This window comes from Scyliorhinus canicula, chromosome 12 (genome assembly GCF_902713615.1).
Source record: "Scyliorhinus canicula chromosome 12, sScyCan1.1, whole genome shotgun sequence".
Lineage (NCBI taxonomy): Eukaryota > Metazoa > Chordata > Chondrichthyes > Carcharhiniformes > Scyliorhinidae > Scyliorhinus > Scyliorhinus canicula.
Genome location: NC_052157.1, coordinates 140,096,371 through 140,114,979, shown reverse-complemented (window position 1 = coordinate 140,114,979; position 18,609 = coordinate 140,096,371). Strand labels below are relative to the sequence as shown.

At 47.9% G+C, this 18,609-nt stretch overlaps 1 protein-coding gene across 3 annotated transcripts in view; it reads left to right on the top strand.

The window, feature by feature from the left end:
* The window catches only part of sez6b (seizure related 6 homolog b), a 1,051,857-nt gene that overhangs the window by 23,089 nt on the left and 1,010,159 nt on the right, over positions 1 to 18,609 (top strand). For 2 of the 3 annotated variants that reach the window (XM_038814277.1, XM_038814276.1), the window contains exon 2: positions 7,341 to 7,495. The exons of the other annotated variant lie outside the window; for it this stretch is intronic. In XM_038814277.1, coding sequence (XP_038670205.1) covers positions 7,341 to 7,495 — 155 coding nt within the window. The remainder of the gene's footprint in view (positions 1 to 7,340; positions 7,496 to 18,609) is intronic. 3 annotated transcript variants of the gene reach the window in all.

Sequence of the window (18,609 nt, the reverse complement as noted above, 5' to 3'; positions counted from 1 at the left end):
TGTGGTCAGATATTCTATAAGGCAAAATTGGTCTTGTCCCCTTTTTAACCTCTTTTCATTCTTCAATAAATGAATAGCCACCTTAGTGAGGGTTTGTTAATGATAGCATTGAAGTAGGGAGCTAATGCATTTCAGGACTGCTGCTCTTCAAGAAGGCAACTCACCACCACCTTAGAACATAGAACATAGAACATAGAACAGTACAGCACAGAACAGGCCCTTCGGCCCTCAATGTTGTGCCGAACAATGATCACTCTACTCAAACCCACGTATCCACCCTATACCCGTAACCCAACAACACCCCCCCCCCCCCCTTAACCTTTACTTTTTAGGACACTACGGGCAACTTAGCATGGCCAATCCACCTAACCCGCACATCTTTGGACTGTGGGAGGACACCGGAGCACCCGGAGGAAACCAACGCACACACGGGGAGGACATGCAGACTCCGCACAGACAGTGACCCAGCCGGGAATCGAACCTGGGACCCTGGAGCTGTGAAGCATTTATGCTAACCACCATGCTACCGTGTTGCCCCTTCTGAAGGGCAACTAGGGATGGGCAATAAATGCTGGTCTAACCAGCATTGCCCACATCCCATAAATGTGTACAATTCTTTACAAAGATAAAATGAAGGTCATTACTGTTAATACTGTTCATCCAGTGGAGCGACTGAGCACTTGGCCAAACAGGGACCTGGTTCCATGGGAAACTTTCAAGATGCATTTTAGTTTTTTCCTAGGGTAGATGGTGCTGACATCAGCGCCATCCCTAGTTGTCCTGAGAAGATGATGGTGCATCTTCTTGTACCACTATGTTTTTGTAGTGATGGTGCTCCTCGAATAATAGGAATTCCAGAACCTTCCGCCAGAGAAAACTGAAAGGATATCAATGTTGGGGTGATGTTCACGATTGCTATTATTCTGTGAAACTGACAGTGACATCTGACCTCCACACATGTGCAGTCAAATCCAGACTTTGTTGTCAATGAAAACCCGCTCTTCTGGATGGTGCACTGTTGAGGGCATCGCTGATTTGTAAATGAATGAGAAGTTACGAATTTGACATGAGTGTCCACTTTTCTCCATATTATTCTGTCCGTAAAAACCCTTACCTTTTAACGTTGTATTGATTGAGGTGTAACTTGGTTCGTAACAGTGTACTAAATCATGATTATTACTGAACGACTTCTCCGGCCCTGAAAAGATAATTTCATAATTGTGGAATTTCTTAATTTTTCCATTCCATGATAAAAAAAAATTTTTAATTTAAAAAAAATATTGATATTTCAGCTTCTATTCATGTATATGTTCCCATCCTTATTTAATTTTCTCGGTAAGTGGTATGCGCTGTCCCATTGCTGCTGATCACAAAATCCAAGTCAATATTTTAAAATATTGTCCAGTTTACTATTGTACGTGGAGGGTCAAAACGGGAGGGCCTGGTTTGGAGCTGGGAGACAGCTCGGCCATCGGAGTTTCTGGGAGATGAAAAGCTGAAATGGTATGATAGCCACGGGGGAACAGGTGTGAGGGGCTGAACGGCCTACTCCTCAATTTGTCCATTCAAATGTATTCAATATTACCGCTGGTTGAAGGATATAATTTTAGCATACATTGAGCACAAAAGATGTGAACATAGGAATTAATCATGCAAAATTTTAAACAGACTCTCGTGTAAAGATTTTCACACTGACTATTTTCACCTTTAGTTTGCAAAAATCCTGACCCAGGCGTAACCCTAACATAAAATAACTTGTGCGTTTATTAGATTCAGCTTTACTCTATCAGGAAATTAACACAGAACTAATATAGACCGTTGTGATTATCCATACAATTACTTTCATCATAATTTTGTATGGACAGTAGTTTAAAGATTTTGACATCTGCAAAAGGGGTTGGGAGCTAATGTGCCAGGAATTCAGATGGGGAAGAGGCATGATCCAGTCGAGCCTTGAAATGTTCACTGGGGAGACTGAGGAGTTAGGGGAATGAAAAGCTGCGATGGTATAATCTCGGCCATAATGTTTTGGAATGGCAGGGGACGTTTGAGGTTTCAAATGGCTGCCGCCGCCTCCTAATTCACATGTTGATTGATATTTATGATTGATTGATATTTATTGTCACAGTGAAAAGTATTTTTCTGCGGTCAAGGGAACGTACACAATACGTACATAGTAGACAAAAGAATAATCAACAGAGTACATTGACAATGGTACATCAACAAATAGTGATTGGTTAGAGTGCGGAACAAGGGCCAAACGAGAGCAGCATAGGGCGCCGTGAGTAGTGTTCTTTCAGGGAACAGATCAGTCCAAGGCAGAGTCGTTGAGGAGTCGAGTAGCTGGGGAAGAAATTGTTCCTATGTCTGGATGTGCGGGTCTCCAGACTTCTGTATCTTCTGCCTGATGGAAGGGTCTGGAAAATGGCAAATCCTGGGTCTGAGGGGTCTCTGATAATGCTGTCTACCTTCCTGAGGCAGCGGGAAGGGTATACAGAATCAATGGGAGGATGGCATGTTAGTCATCCCTCTGATCCTTTTGAACAATATGCTGCAAAAGGTTGCATGAAAGCGGATATTGTGCCGACTACAAGACCCACGCCTCTTTTACAGGCAAAGTTGTGATGGGCTTTGAACAGATTCTGAATAACCCACCCTGAACTGGCCATACATTCCCCAGTGAAGTACTTTTTTTCATATGTATGCCGCCAAAGTTTCAAATACATAGGTGGTATGGATTAGGTTATCAGCATATAATTCTTGCTTCTAAAATAACTTGGTGATAATCTACGAGATGGGCCAAAAACTCCTCATAGCTGTCAGAATGGGGGTCCATCCAATGAAAAAAATGTTGCTGCACAACATAGATATTAATATTTAACAAATAAAAATCACTTTGTAAATCTGGACAATGTTGTGTTTTAAGGAAGAGTGTTAGCAGCCAAACATTACCATTAAATGAGAAATGTTTAATATAGAACCCCGGTTTTTAATCCTTTGTTGGTTAACTGGATGGTAAAGAGTTTTTATAAATTTAGAGTACCCAATTAAGGGGCAATTTAGCGTGGCCAATCCGCCTATCCTACACATCTTTGGGTTCTGGGGGTGAAACCCACGCAGACACGGGGAGAATGTGTAAACTCCACACGGACAGTGACCCAGGGCTGGGATTCGGACCCAGGGCTGGGATTCAAACCCAGGTCCTCAGCGCCGTAGGCAGCAATGCTAACCACTGTGCCGAAAGGGAAAATGCTGGAAAATCTCAGCAAGTCTGGCAGCACCTGTAGGGAGAGAAAAGAGCTAACGTTTCAAGTCCGAAGACTCTTTGTCAAAGATTTAGCGCTTTGACAAAGAATCGTCGGACTTGAAACGTTAGCTCTTTTCTCTCCCTACAGATGCTGCCAGACTTGCTGAGATTTTCCAGCATTTTCCCGTTCGTTTCAGATTCCAGCATCGCAGTACTTTGCTTTTAACCACTGTGCCACCGTGCTGCCCTGTAAAGAGTATTTTTTCAAAAACGGACTGTTGTTCCAAATCAGGGCTGTCTGCGTGAAACCAAATTTGCAGCCGCGGGGAAGATAATGTGCCGTGTCCCAACACGCACTATCTTGTCGATTTTTCCTTTAGCTAAAAGTATGCAATCACCACAATGTGGAACATATCAACCAAAACCCATAGGCTTTTGCATAGCACAGCAAAAACACAAATTGTGCAAATCTGTGTTCCATTTAACCATACTTGAGTTAGTGCAGCCAGAGCAGGTGTGTTTTGAATGCTGATTTGGGTTACTCCACATAAATTTATATCAGACCCGGGCATAGAATTGTAATGCGGCAAACCATTCCATATTTACCTAAAATTTCTGCTTCAACCATACTATTTAAATATGAAGTTTCAATTGAAACGCACCACACATTTTTGCTTCCTCCCACCCCCTAAGGCTAGCAGCATTGGATGTAGTGAATTCAGTGTCAAGTTTTAAATCTCTCTCTGTGTGCAGATATTCGTTTTTGCGTGTTTGGTTGGCTGGGGTGTATAAAACCCTGCACAAAGATTTTCAAATCGCCTATCTTTATCTCCAGGTTTAAGAAATGCTGACCCAGGTATAAATTAGATGTGTACTCGTTTGGTTGTGCTTGATCAGTCACATTCTTCCGCAAAACGTATTTGGGACAATTCTGAACGATCCAATGGTGGTAGTTCCCAAAATAAAAATTTTGAGCAGCTACAGTGCTGTTCTGCTTGAAATGACTTGAATCTTGTCACGGCTAAAAGTTATGATGCATTTGTTAACCGCTAACATATACCAAATTAAGTGTGACCCTTTTTGGGTTTTGCTCTGAGTACATATTAACAACAATATTGCTTTTCTAATACTTGACATTGGCACGATAAAGATGCATCTATCAGCAATGACACTTATTAGCTCAAGCTTAGTGTTACAGGGTAGACCAGTGTTGCCAGAAAATGTCAACCTTGATCCTGATCCTAGTTGATGGGAACGAACCATCGGCTCATTGGACCATCGGCGGGATTCTCCGTTTCTGAGACTATGTGTTGAGGCCGACACAGAATTTGCGAACTGTTGGACCTGTTTAGTTTTTCCAATATTTTCTGTTTTTATTCCACAGGGAACTGGTTGCTTCCCTCTCTTTCTAGTAAATCAAACACGACATCTAGGATCAGGTACTCCTGCCATAGAATCCCTACAGTGCATAAGGAGGCCATTCGGCCCATCTGGTCTGCACCGATCCTCTGAAGGATAGCCCCCCCGCCCTATCCTGGTAACCCCATAATATAAGAACATAAGAACTAGGAGCAGGAGTAGGCCATCTGGCCCTTCGAGCGTGCTCCGCCATTCAGTGAGATCATGACTGACCTTTTGTGGTCTCAGCTCTACTTTCCCGCCTGAACACCATAACCCTTTATTCCTTTATTCTTCAGAAAACTATCTATCTTTATCTTGACAACCCCACCTAACCTGCACATTTCTGAACACTAAGGGGCAATTTTATCCTGGAAACCCTCGCAGACACTGGGAGAACGTATAAACTCCATATAGTCTCCTGGAATTGAACCCGGACCCCTGGCACTGTGAGGCAGCAGTGCTAACCACCGTGCCACCCCTTAATGATCCCCCAGCCTAGCAGGAATTGCACAAAACTTTCCCCTGGCCCCACCCTATCCCTGTAACCCCACCTGACTTTCAGATCTTTGTGCTCATCCTTGAGGTGACTGGCTAAGATGCTCCAAAATATGGACTATCCTCATAAAAGACACTGGGGTTACAGGTTTTTATTGAAGTTTTAAAAAATTCATCCATGGGATCTGGGCGTCGCTGGCAGGGTCAGCATTTATTGCCCATCGCTGAGGGCATTTAAGAGTCAACCGCATTGCTGTGGGTCGGGAGTCAGATGTAGGGCCAGACCAGGTAAGAACGGCAGATTTCCTTCCCTAAAAGACATTAGTGAACCAGGTGGGTTTTAATGACAATTAACAATGGTGTCATGGTCATCATTTGACTTTTAATTCCAGATTTTGTATTGAATTGAAATTTCACCAACTGCCCTGGTGGGATTCGAACCCCAGTCCCTAGAGCATTACCCTAGGTCTCTGGATTACTGGTCCAATGACAATACCACTACTGCACTACCTTCCCAGTTGCAACAGATTGTGTTGCGTTTCCAAAACAAGGCTCCATAAGACCATAAGACATAGGAGTGGAAGTAAGGCCATTCGGCCCATCGAGTCCACTCCGCCATTCAATCATGGCTGATGGGCATTTCAACTCCACCTACCAGCATTCTCCCCGTAGCCCTTAATTCCTCGCGACATCAAGAATTTATCTATCTCTGCCTTGAAGCCATTTAGCGTCCCGGCCTCCACTGCACTCCGCGGCAATGAATTCCACAGGCCCACCACTGTCTGGCTGAAGAAATGTCTCCGCATTTCTGTTCTGAATTTACCCCCTCTAATTCTAAGGCTGTGCCCACGGGTCCTCGTCTCCTCGCCTAACGGAAACAGTTTCTTTGCGTCCACCCTTTCTAAGCCATGTATTATCTTGTAAGTTTCTAAACTTGCTCCAACAGAGATGCATTGATTCTTTGTCCCACCTCTTTTATATGCACGATGATGTTGCCTTGAAAGTTACTTGAAGAAACAATTTGTACATTGTCACTAAACCTTGTTGTCACAACAAAGGTATATTTCATAACTAATTTGGCAGTACATGACTGTACAGTTTCAATCACCTGATCGTTTTACATTAGCTGTGTCTCACCCCATGGCCATAAAGATTGACGGGATGCATTATCATTTCAAAACTGTCATGGAAAGTGAGAAGTTTCTTTATGATGATCGCTGTCAAAGGGCTGGGAGGCCTTCAACCACACATAGTGGTTGAGACAGACAGCATTGTCCCATTTCAGGCTACATTTGACACACACTTGAATCATCAAAAGATAAAAGGCAATGGATAGAGAGAAACTGGAAATGTGCTTGATTGGAGCAGGACATAAAGAATACAAAACAAATTTTTGGAAATAGGTTTACAAAAATTGCACCCCTTTTCATATTTATTTTGGACTTCTCGAGCAGGGAACCAGCAAATGCCACAATGGGCTGAACATTCCTCTTGTTCTGTTGGTAGCTGGTCAGGTAACTAGGAAACAATCACCTTCATATCGGACCATGCATAAAGTGCAAATTCTATTGAGAAGCTGCCCTGGAATTTCACAAAGCAAAAAGATGACACGGGTTCCTAGCCCCCCCTCCGACACAATCTGTGCTGAACCAGAATTTTGTGAAAGATTTAACGCCTCACATGTAACATATGCCTGTAACACTTCAGGTGTCAGACACTAGGCAACATACGCTTCCTCAGTCGTGTCACAAACCAAAAGAAAAAGAGAAAATCAAGCCTGTGGCTCCTGCGATTGTTGTAATTTAGAACAAGTATGCTTTTCGTTTTCTTCACAGTTTAAAAGTAGCCACCATTATTTGGATTTGCTTATTTAAGCGTGTGACAGCCACAGCCCAGTTTATCAGCTCAACATTACATTTGTTCTTTGACCCAAGTCTGCTGATTAATGTGTGTGATTTAGTGTGTGTGTGTGTTTTTGTGTATGTACCTGTGTGTGTGTGTTTGTTTTTGTCTATGTATCTGTGTGTGTGTTTGTGTATGTGTTTTTGTGCGTGTGTGCTCGTGAGGTAGATCACATTTGGGTGACATCTTCTAACCCGACTCTTGCTGGTTGTCAGGATGTGAATGCGAAATAGCTGAGCTCTGTGAAACCACTCCCTTTATTTTACTTTTTCTTCTCTTCCTGACTGATTGACAGAGATTGGGTGGAGAAAACCTGTGCCACTTGCTTACAGTGCACCTTCCCATTAGAATCTCCACCTAATAAAACACATTCTCCTGTGCAAAGATGGAAGTGTTACCTCCAGTCACCAGCGCACACTTCAATGCTAAACAATTCCTCCATTTTTCCAGGTATGGGACCATCCAACCATTGTTATTACCCTTCCTGTGCATTGCTGTGTGTTTTTAGATGTAACATCCATGAATGTCTCTCCGTTCATTTTAAATGTCAATAGATTTCATTATATTTTTGCGTTAAAGCATTTAAATTTTTATCATATTGTCAGGAGCTGTGAAAAGTTTTATTCTGTTCCAGTTTGTCATATATATTCCCAGGATGTTTTGTCACTCCTATTCCCCCTTCTCTTGTGTCTCTGAGCTGGTGACTGGTTTCATAATGACTGTTGCTGTCAAGAGGATTATCTACAAAGTACCCTTTTGTACAAAGTCTGATCTATCTTGAAAATACATGGTTTTGTAAGAAAACTTCAAAATGTTTCCACGGCTTAGACTCCACTGAATAATCAAGCGTTGAGCTGACATTTAGACAAAAGAGCGCCGAGATTAATATTTTAAAGTAAAACTGGAAATGTGCTTGAGGGAGCAGAACATACAGACTCCAAAACAAGTTTTCTCACAAATGCACCCATTTTACATTTGAACTGAGGAAGACTGATTACTTTGAAATGGTGATTTAAAAAAAAAATCTGGGTTTGAAATTGTTATAATGAGGTATTCAGATACATACATTGAAAATCATGAGCTGATCATGTGACCAAGAAAAACTTTATCTTCTTGTCGCTTTACTTTTCTCTCATTTTAGTTATTTTTTCTCTTTTGTTTCTTTTGCCAACCTCTCGCTCTTTACTCCACTCTCTTCTCTATATTTTTAAAATCAATTTGCATTGTCTCCTTTTTTTGGAAGCGTCAATTATATTACAACTCTCTGTTGATTTTGCTTTACATAGATGCCACAATTGGAGTGTAAAATCAGTTTCAATTATTCCTCGTTGCTCCAGATATCAGTTTTATTTCCTCTGCTCCCCATGGCATTACCAACAGAAAAAGCAAGAGTTTAAAGCAAATTATTTTTCTTATCATTTTCAAGTCGCCCGTTGATTACATGTCCCCTCCAAACCTGCTAATTGCATATCGCTTCCAAAGCTGTTTGTCTCTTTAAGAGCTGGGTAATCCTATCTCTCCGCCAGTACGAGTCCCAAGATTACATTAAACGTAACTGAATATCAACTTTAAAGAGCATGAATTATTTGTGTCTGATCATTTCTGCCTGCTTTTTTATTTCAAGATAGTAGGAACTCCCGATTTCCTTCAATGAATTCCATGAGAGCTAGGCTTGCTTTTTCGGTTTCCAGCAATGCCTTTGCCATAGTCTCTGACTTGCCTATTAGTCACCGGGCATTAAATCATGAACAAGAGACGTTTCATTGCCCCCAATGAACACTTTCCTCGCACCCATCAGGTCGATAACAAAACTTTGCTACAATGAAGGAGTAAATGTGAATCCATGTTCTGTCAGAAGTGAAAACGATTCTGCAGTGTTTTGTTCTGGTATTGCAGGAATTTCTTGATTGCTTTTGTGTTAGAAAATAGTATGGCATAGTTCAAGAGGGAGAACGGATCCTCTGCACTGTTGTAGCACCGCATGGGCCAATTTATAACCCGATATGGTGGAATTGCAAAACTTTTAAAAACTTTTCCACATGGGCCCGGCTGGCAATTTGTTGCCCATCCCTAATTGCCCTGGCACAGAGTATCTTGCCAGGCAATTTCAGAGGGCAATTAGAAGTCAACCACCTTGTTGAGGATCTGGAGTCTTATGTAGGTCAGATCAGGTAGGGATGGCAGATTGCTGAATAGATTGTACTCCTCGAGCCACATGAGGAAAACAATGAACCCCGCCCCGTGTCTCTCTTGCAGGTTATTACAATCAAGATGACCATTATTGAGTCTAACTTGATTCAGAGATTAGATTAGGTTCATTAATTGAGTTTAAACTGCAGCTGCTGCCTTGGCGGATTGGATTTGATTGATTGCCACGAGGTACAGTGAAAAGTATTGTTCTGCGTACAGTCCAGACAGATGGTTCCATACATGAAAAAACATAGGACATACATAAATGCACAAATGTAAAAACATGGACACAGGCAGCGGGTGAAGCATACAGAGTTAGTAATACTCAGTAGAGAAGATGTGAGAAGAGATCAGTTCAGTCCATAACAGGGTCATTCAGGAGTCTGGGAACAGTGGGAAAGAAGCTGTCTTTTGAACCTGGGTGGGAGGGGTCTTTGATTATGCTGCCTGCTTTCCCAAGGCAGTGGGAGGTGGGATTTGAACTCATGGCACCACAAAAGAAGCTATGCACTGAAAGAGACGAACTAGCTCGTGTGTTTGTGCCAGCCAATAAAGAGAGATTTAAAAGAAACTAGCACTCATTTTAATCCCACTTTCCAGCACTTCAGGTGCAGATCCAGGTATCTTTTAAGGCCACTGGATTACTAGTCAAGTGACGTTTCTCAATGCCGCCATCTCTTCCAAATACCTAAGACATTAATCTGACATCCTTCATTCCAGAGGTGTTGCCAGAACTGGTGATTTTATTTCTGACTTGCAGTATTTTGCATCTTGATCATAATTTTTATTGGTCGGGATTCTCCGACTCTGCGCCGGGTCGGAGAATCCCCGGGGGGAGGCGCGAATTCCGCCCTGCCACCCCGATTCCGGATTCCCTATTCTCTGTCGCTGTTTTTCGGGGTCCGGCGGGGTTCCTGCCATGCCGTTCCGGCGATTCTCCGGGCCCCAATCCGTCAAGTTTTCCCCAGTCCCGCTGGCGTGAATTACTCACCTCACACACAGCTGGACCTCGCAGGTAAATGTGCGGGGGCTGTCTTGCCGGGGGGGCAGTGGGGGGATCTAACCCCTGGGGGGGCTCCCCATTGGCCTGGCCCACGATCGGGGCCGACCGATCAGCGGGTGGGCTGGTTCCGTGGGGGGACTTCTTTCCTCCAAACCTTTTTCCCTTCTATGTGCCGGCCCCTGGGCAATATGGCGGAGCCGTACAGGGGTCCGGCGCGGAGAAGGGAAACCCGGCGCATGCGTGGAAATATGCCGGCCGTTCTGCGCATGCGGGCAAATATGCCGACCGGTCCGCGCATACGCAAGATCACGCTGGCCGTTCTGCGCATGTGTGAACTCGTGCCACCCCTTCGGCACCGGCTGGAGCTGCGGGGATGACTCCAGCAGCAACCTAGCCCCCTAGAAAGGTGAGAATTCCTCACTTTCGGGGGCCGTTGACCCCGGAGCCGTTGGCGCTGGTTTTCACACCAGCGTGGGGACATAGCCATATTTTTAGGGAATCCCGTCCATTATGTTTTTGTTTGTGTCTTGTTTTTGTGCGATATGTTTCTTTTCAGATATATAATTGTGATTAGTTAATAAAACCTCATTGTAAATGGCTGACCATAATGTAATTTTAGTATATTCTAAATGTAGGTAAAACCTTGGGCTGAATTCTCCCGAAATGCGGCTATGCCCCTGTTTTTGCGCCGGCGTTTCACTCTGGAGTTTCCTATAAAAAAGATCAGTCAATTCACTCAACTGCAGGGAGCTACCAGGGACCCAGAGTGATTCATGCAGCTTTAGCTGCAGATACGGGCTCCCGCACATCCAGTTTCAAGTCCGCGCATACGCACGGCAGCGGCGGCCTTCAGGGGATTTTCACAGTAACATCATTGCAGTGTTAATGTAAGCCTACTTGTTACAATAAAGATTATTATTATTATTATTATTAAGCAATCCTCATTAATATCTGGCGACTTTTGTCAAAATTGGCAAAGCTGCCCCACAGACCAGTCATGCACCAGGCTGACCTAGTCATATTCATTATAGCCAATATTTGTCCCCATCACCATCCCTGGGTAGATCTTGTCCCACCAGTAGGACAAACCCACCGGAGGTGATGACACAGTGGAGACAGGCAGGAAGGAGTGGCTCTGGGCATCCTCGACATTAACTCCAGGCCCCATAAAAGTCTCCTAGCATCAGGTAAAATGTGGTGACAACTACCTACTGCTATCCCCGCTGATGAATCCGTACTCCTCCATGTTGAATAGCATTTGTAAGGGTTCAGGATGGGGAACTTCAATGTGCATCACTAAGAATGACTTGGTAGCACCACTGAACTGAGCTGGCTGTGTCCTGAAGGATATATTGTCAGACAGGGCTTGCACGGCAGGTGGGCCCCGATCGCGGGCCAGGCCACCATAGGGGGCCCCCCCAGGGCCGGATCCCCCGCGCTGCCCGAGGACCGCACCAGCCGGTCTCCCAGACAGGTCGCTCAATGTGGGACCGTGTCCATTTCACGCCGGCAGGACTGGCCAGAAACCGATGGCTGCTCGGCCCATTGGGGCCCGGAGAATGACCGGGGGTCCGCTGGCATGGCGTGCTCCCCTCCCTTGCCTGAAATCCGGCGCCGGAGAATACGGCAGCTGGTGTTGGAGCGGCGGGGTGGGATTCCCCCCCCCTCCCCCCCCCCGGGATTCTCCAACCTGCGGGGGGGTCAGAGAATCCCGCAGCATGTCTTTCGGGACTTGTGGGAGGAAACCGGAGCACCTGGGGCGAGATTCTCCGTAAATGTGGAGAATCGTAAAGGCTGCCGTGGGACAGGCCGTGACCCACGGCAGCCTTCACGCCCACTTCCGGGGCCGATTCTCCCCCCCGGGCGGGGCTAGGAGCACGGCCCCGTGCGTCACGGCGGCGCGGCCTTGACGATGGTCGTCAAGGCCGCACGTCAAGCGTCACGCCGGCTGACGTGGCCGATGACGTCAGCCACGCATGCGCAGGTTGGAGAACACCAACCCACGCATGCACAGTTGGTGTCTTTTCCCTCAGCCGCCCCGCAAGACGTGGCGGCTTGATCCTGCGGGGCGGCGGAGGGGAAAGAGTACGTCCGTTACGGACGCACGGCCCGCGATTGGTGGGCACCGATCGCGGGCCTATGCCCCCCTTGGCCCGGCCGTGGTACTGCCGTGCCAATCGGGCCCCCAGATGCCCCAAACTATACCCATCAAACACTCGCAGGACTGTCCAGCACAGGGTTAGATACAGAGTAAATGCCCATCTACACAGTCCCATCAAACACTCTCACGACAGGTACAGCACGGGTTAGATCCAGAGTGAAGGGCACTATACACTGTCCCCATCAAACACTCCCAGGGCAGGTACAGCAGGGGTTAGATACAGAATAAAGCCCCTCCTACACTGTCCCCATCAAACACTCCCAGGACAGGTACAGCACTGGGTTAGCGTGAAGGCCCGGCCGCTCGGCCCATCGGCCTCGGAGAATCGCTGCTTGCCGTAAAGAACGGCGAGCGGCGATTTGTGGCGTGGGTCGGGCGTGGGGGGGGGGTGGAGAATAGCGGGAGGGCGTGAGAAATGTCGGGAGGCCCTCCCGCTATTCTCCCACCTGGTGTGGGGGGCGGAGATTCGCGTCCCTGGAGGAAACACAAGTCAAGGGAAAATTCTACACCGGCTGGAGTCATACTCTGCACAAAGGAAGGTGGCTGTGGTTGTTGGAGGCCAATTATCTCAGCCCAGGTTCAGTTTTTAAGAGCAGTGTCCTAACCCCGACCCTCTTCAGTTGCTTCATCAAGTTCAGAAATGGGGATGTTCATTGCATCGTTTTCAGTTTAATTCACAGCTCCTTAGATTGTGAAGGTAGTTTGAGCTACAAATGGTAAATATCATTCAGTCTGGTCAAATTGCAGCTAGTGACCATCTCGCAACAAGAGAAAAACTAACAACGTCCCCTTGACATTCAATTAGCATTGATGGATCTCACACCATCGACATCCTGAGAGTTACCATTGACCAAAGCTGAACGAGTCATATAGACCCTGTGGGCGTGGTCTGACCAAATGGTACTGAGCCCCGTTACGAGCACGTTTAGCCGGGTGTTTCCCGCCACTCGCAGCTGCTGAGAAACATCATGCTATCTACTGGGACTCTAGTTATATTCAGGGCCTCCGTGGGGAACTCCACAATGAGGCCACACTTTGTTCCGTTTCTTGCACTGAGGAGCTCCGCTCGCCGAAACCCCCCAGTGTAGGAGACGATCGGTGGCCCAATCTCTCGGTTCCCCCCCCCGCCCCACCAATGCGACCCCTGAACCCACCCCCCGCACACCACCGCACCCAAGCAGGACACCCCGAGCCCGATCCCCAGCGTGGCAAAAATACCAGCTCGGCACCACCAGTCTGGCAGTGCCCTTGCCAGCTGGCAGGACCTTCTGGGCAGTGCCAGGTTGGCACACAGGTGGCAGTGCCAAGGTAGCAGTGCAAGAGTACCTAGGCGGCACTAGCATTGCCAGGGTGTCACCGTGCCCAGAGGGCAAGCACCTGGAGGCCTCCGACTCCCACGAGTGATGTTCTGTCTGGTCCCCGTCTGTGGGGACAAGCACTGGACGGCACTCCCCCGAGATCTTTGAGGCAAGGGGGTTAGATCCCACGCCTCAGGTAAATCATGGGAATGCATATTAGAGTGAGACTAACTGTCTTGCTCGAATACGCAGATTTACAAAACAGTGATCCCACCCACAATGAACAGAGAACATGGAACATGCAGAAGAAGGCCATTCAGCCCATCGAGTCTGCACCGACCCACATAAGCCCTCACTTCCACCCTATCACCATAACCCAGTAACCCCATCTAACCTTTTTGGTCACTATGGGCAATTTATCATGGCCAATCCACCTAACCTGCACGTCTTTGGACTGTGGGAGGAAACCGGAGCACCCGGAGGAAACCCACGCAGACATGGGGAGAGCGTGCAGACTCCACACAGACAGTGACCCAGTGGGGAATTGAACCTGGGATCCTGGCGCTGTGAAGCCACAGTGCTAGCCACTTGTGCTACCGTGCTGCCCAATGGGTGGGATTCACACTGCGACGTCTTGTGCGATCGCGCTAGATCTTGGGCGATGTGGCGAGCCGGGTAGTTCCCAGAAGAGGGATCTACCGGCATCTACTGGCTGCGCTGCCTTTCGGGTGCAACGCGGCTGGGAGATTGCACCCTGTAGCTTTAAGAGCAGCTCAGAGGTTGGTAAATCCATGGTGAATAACTCACCTCATGACTGCCAAATTCTGTCCACCATCTACAAGACACCAGTCAGGAATGTGTCAGAAACCTCCACTTGCCTGGGTGAGTGCAACTCCAATAACACAAGGCCTGACACACATCCAGGTCAAAGCAACCCACTTGATCATCAATTCACTGTGAGACTGTGAGAACGAGTGAACATTAGGCTTTAATATCCATGAACTCGCCTGCCAGAGTCGGCTGTACAAATGGGTGCCTCCCACAGGTGGCCGGGCTATATATGGCCCCGGTGAGGGTGGAGCCAGAGGCGGAGCCCACCAGGGTTCCAGTACAGTACCTGGAAGTAGCCCGTATCATCACTTCCAGGTCATGGGTCACATCATTATACAGACAGTACAGACAGCTCGTGCATTAGGTGAAGTACATTCACCACATCACGTCAAACTTTAAACGTTGTCTCCCTCCACCTTTATGCACTGCGGTTGCATGCCTTACAAACCATCTACAGCTCGTCAGTGCCTTCCAAACCTTTGACCTTTACCACCTAGAGGAACAAGGGTAGCAGGCACATCGGAACATCACCGCCTGCAGGTTCCCCTCCAATTCTCACACCACCCAGTCAGTGTGGGAAATATATTGCTGTTCCTTCACTTTTTGGATCAAAACCCTAGAACACCCTCTCCTATAGCACCGTGGATGTAGAAATACCACCTAGGCTACAACTATTGGGGAAAGAAGCTCACTAATACCACCCAGAGAGGAATTGGCCGTGGGCAATTAATGCTCGCTTAGCCAGCGGCAAATTTCATGAACAAATGGGAAATAAAACAATCGGCTATCTAAATTTTCCACCTTATTCTTGAGAGTCTTTGTTTCATTGTCAGACCAGGAGTATTCTCTGTTGCCTGTTATCATACCTGTGGATCACCTGCTCATCTTTCCTGGTGGGAGGGAATAGAGCTGCACTGTCCTCCGTTAAGATGAATAATGAGGCTCCATTGTTCATTCTAATACTTGCTCCCACTGCTGAAGCACTGACTATGGCTTTGAGGACAACTGGTCAGGCACTCAGCTCCCACATCTTGCTCCCAATAGTCTTCTGAATTGAACATTGATGAGATGCTGATGACTTTTCAAATAATGCTTCTCCTCCCTTGGCTAAAGAATTGAAAGGCCTTCCTTTAATGCTGAGAGAACCATTTGAGATTTAAGTAGTGCAAATCATGTTGTGTGTGTATGTATGTGTGTGGGCGGCGGGGGGGGTGGGGGGGAGGGGTGTGTGTGCTGTGTGCTGGCTGTAGTACTGTGGAATGGGGGTGCTGTGTGGGGGGGTTGCTGTGCTTGGGGGGGCATACTGTGTGTATGTGTGTGTGTGGGGGGCATGTGTGTATATGTATGTGTGGGAGGGCACAGTGTATGTGTCTGGGGGAGTTGTGGGGTGTTTGGGGAGTGTTGTGTGTGTGTGGGTGCTGTGTGTGTGTGGGTGGGTGTGCTGTGTGTGGTGGGTGCTGTATGTGTGGGTGCTGTGTGTGGGGAGGTGCTATATGTGTGTGTGGGGGGGTGCTGTGTGTGTGTGGGGGTGCTGTGTGTGGGGGGCTATGTGTACTGGGGGCTCTGTGTGTGTGAGGGGGAGCGGATACTGTGTGTGGGGGGTGCTGTGTGTGTATGTGGGGGTGGCGCTGTGTGTACGGGTGGCTATGTGTGTGGCGGGGAGGTGATGATGTGTGTGGGGGTGTTGTGTGTGTGTGTTGAGGGGTGCTGTGTGTGTGTGTTGAGGGGTGCTGTGTGTGTGTTTGGGGGGGCTGCATGTGTGGGGGCGCTGTGTGTGTGTTGGGGGGCTACATGTGTGGGGGTGCTGTGTGTGTGTGGGGTGGGCTGTGTGTGGGAGGGCTGTGTGTGTGGGTGTGGGGAGTGGTGCTGTATGTGTAGGGGAGCGGATGCTGTGTGTGGGGAGTGCTGTGTGGGTGTGGGGGGGGCTGGTGTTTGCAGGGAGGGTGCTGTGTATGTGTGTGAGGGGGTGCTCTGTGTGGGGGGGTTGTGTGTGGGGAGGGTGCTGTGTATGTGTGGGGAGCGGTGTGTGTGGGTGGGGAGGGTGCTGTGTATGTGCGTGTGGGGGGCTGTGTGTGTGGGGAGGCTGCTGTGAGTGGGGGTGGTGGGGGTGCTGTGTGTGTTTTATGTGTGTGGGGGTGGTCTATGTGTGGGAGTGGTATGTGGGTGTGTGTGTGAGGGTGTGTGTGTGTGTGTGAGGGTGTGGGTGTGGGTTGGAGGAGTGGGGGGTGCTGTTTTTGCGGGGGGAATGCTGTGCGTGTTTGTGGGGGGTGGGGTGGGGAAGTGATGGAGGTGACATGTGTGTGTGGGGGAGTGGGGGTGCTGTGTTTATGTTGGGGGGTTGGGAGTGGCGTATGGGTGGTGGGGATGAGGATGATGTGTGTGTGTGTGTGGGGGGGTGTTTGTGGTGGGCTTGTGTGTGTGAGGGAGGTGGTGTGTTTGTGGTGGGCTTGTGTGTGTGAGGGAGGTGGTGTGTTTGTGGTGGGCTTGTGTGGGGGCGTGTAGTGTGTTTGTGATGGGGTTGTGTGTGTGAGGGAGGTGGTGTGTCTGTGGTGGGCTTGTGTGTGTGAGGGAGGTGGTGTGTTTGTGGTGGGCTTGTGTGGGGGCGTGTAGTGTGTTTGTGATGGGGTTGTGTGTGTGAGGGAGGTGGTGTGTTTGTGATGGGGTTGTGTGTGTGAGGGAGGTGGTGTGTTTGTGGTGGGCTTGTGTGTGTGAGGGAGGTGGTGTGTTTGTGGTGGGCTTGTGTGTGTGAGGGAGGTGGTGTGTTTGTGGTGGGGTTGTGTGTGGGGGAGGTGGTATGTTTGTGGTGGGGTTGTGTGTGTGTATGTGTGGGGGGGTGTTTGTCGTGGGGTTGTGTGGGGGCATGTGGTGTGTTTGTGGTGGGGATGTGTGGGGGGGGTGTTTGTGGTGGGGTTGTGTGTGTGAAGGAGGTGGTGTGTTTGTGGTGGGCTTGTGTGTGTGAGGGAGGTGGTGTGTTTGTGGTGGGGTTGTGTGTGTGAGGGAGGTGGTGTGTTTGTGGTGGGGTTGTGTGGGGGGGTGTTTGTGATGGGGTTGTGTGTGTGAGGGAAGTGGTGTGTTTGTGGTGGGCTTGTGTGTGTGAGGGAGGTGGTGTGTTTGTGGTGGGGTTGTGTGTGAGGGAGGTGGTGTGTTTGTGGTGGGCTTGTGCGTGTGAGGGAGGTGGTGTGTTTGTGATGGGGTTGTGTGTGTGAGGGAGGTGGTGTGTTTGTGGTGGGGTTGTGTGTGTGTGGGAGGTGGTGTGTTTGTGATGGGGTTGTGTGTGTGAGGGAGGTGGTGTGTTTGTGGTGGGGTTGTGTGTGTGGGGGACAGCGAGTCTGTGGGAGTTGTCGGGGGTAGGTGCATGGGGTGCTGTTGGGGGGTGCTTGTTGCGTGGGGGGGGGTGTACATGGGGGATGTGGGGAAAGAGGGAAATTAGAATTTTGAACTCGTGACTATGCTACAGATTGGTGATGCATCGTGTGAAACTGGACTTGCCCCTTTTACAATACAGAACAATGTCAACTTGATGAGTCGAAACGAATTCTGCCAAACTGATTTTCACCTATGGTTTTTCTTGATGCAATTTGAAGAATCTTGTTAATTTGTTAGACACATGACAATTATCTACTCGCAATTAATGTGGAAGTTTAACCAAAAGATGTGAATATAAATTAAAACTCCCATCTCTTAATTTCCACACTGATTTATCTTTTGTGCTGGAAGAGAGAGGAGAATCAGTGCCATAGATGTTTGCACAAAGTAGTTGGAATGGAATTGGGAAGTAGCTGAATAACATAATTGAGACAGTCCAAGCAGAGGCAATAATCCTTTGTGCCAATTTATGCAGTATCTGACAATCATTTACCACACACTGTTTAAAGCAAATTCACACTACAGGGAAGAATGGCGCCTTCTTAAAATGCATTCTATGCTTGTCGAACACAGTCAGGGATAAAAGAATCTATTGACCCACTGAGTACTGTAATTAGGTTTGTACCTCCATATTTGTGTTCTGTTTAAAAGTAAAATCATCTAAATGTTGCAAGAGGTGGAGAAAATGCACAAGGCACAGTGAGCTTAAGAAGTG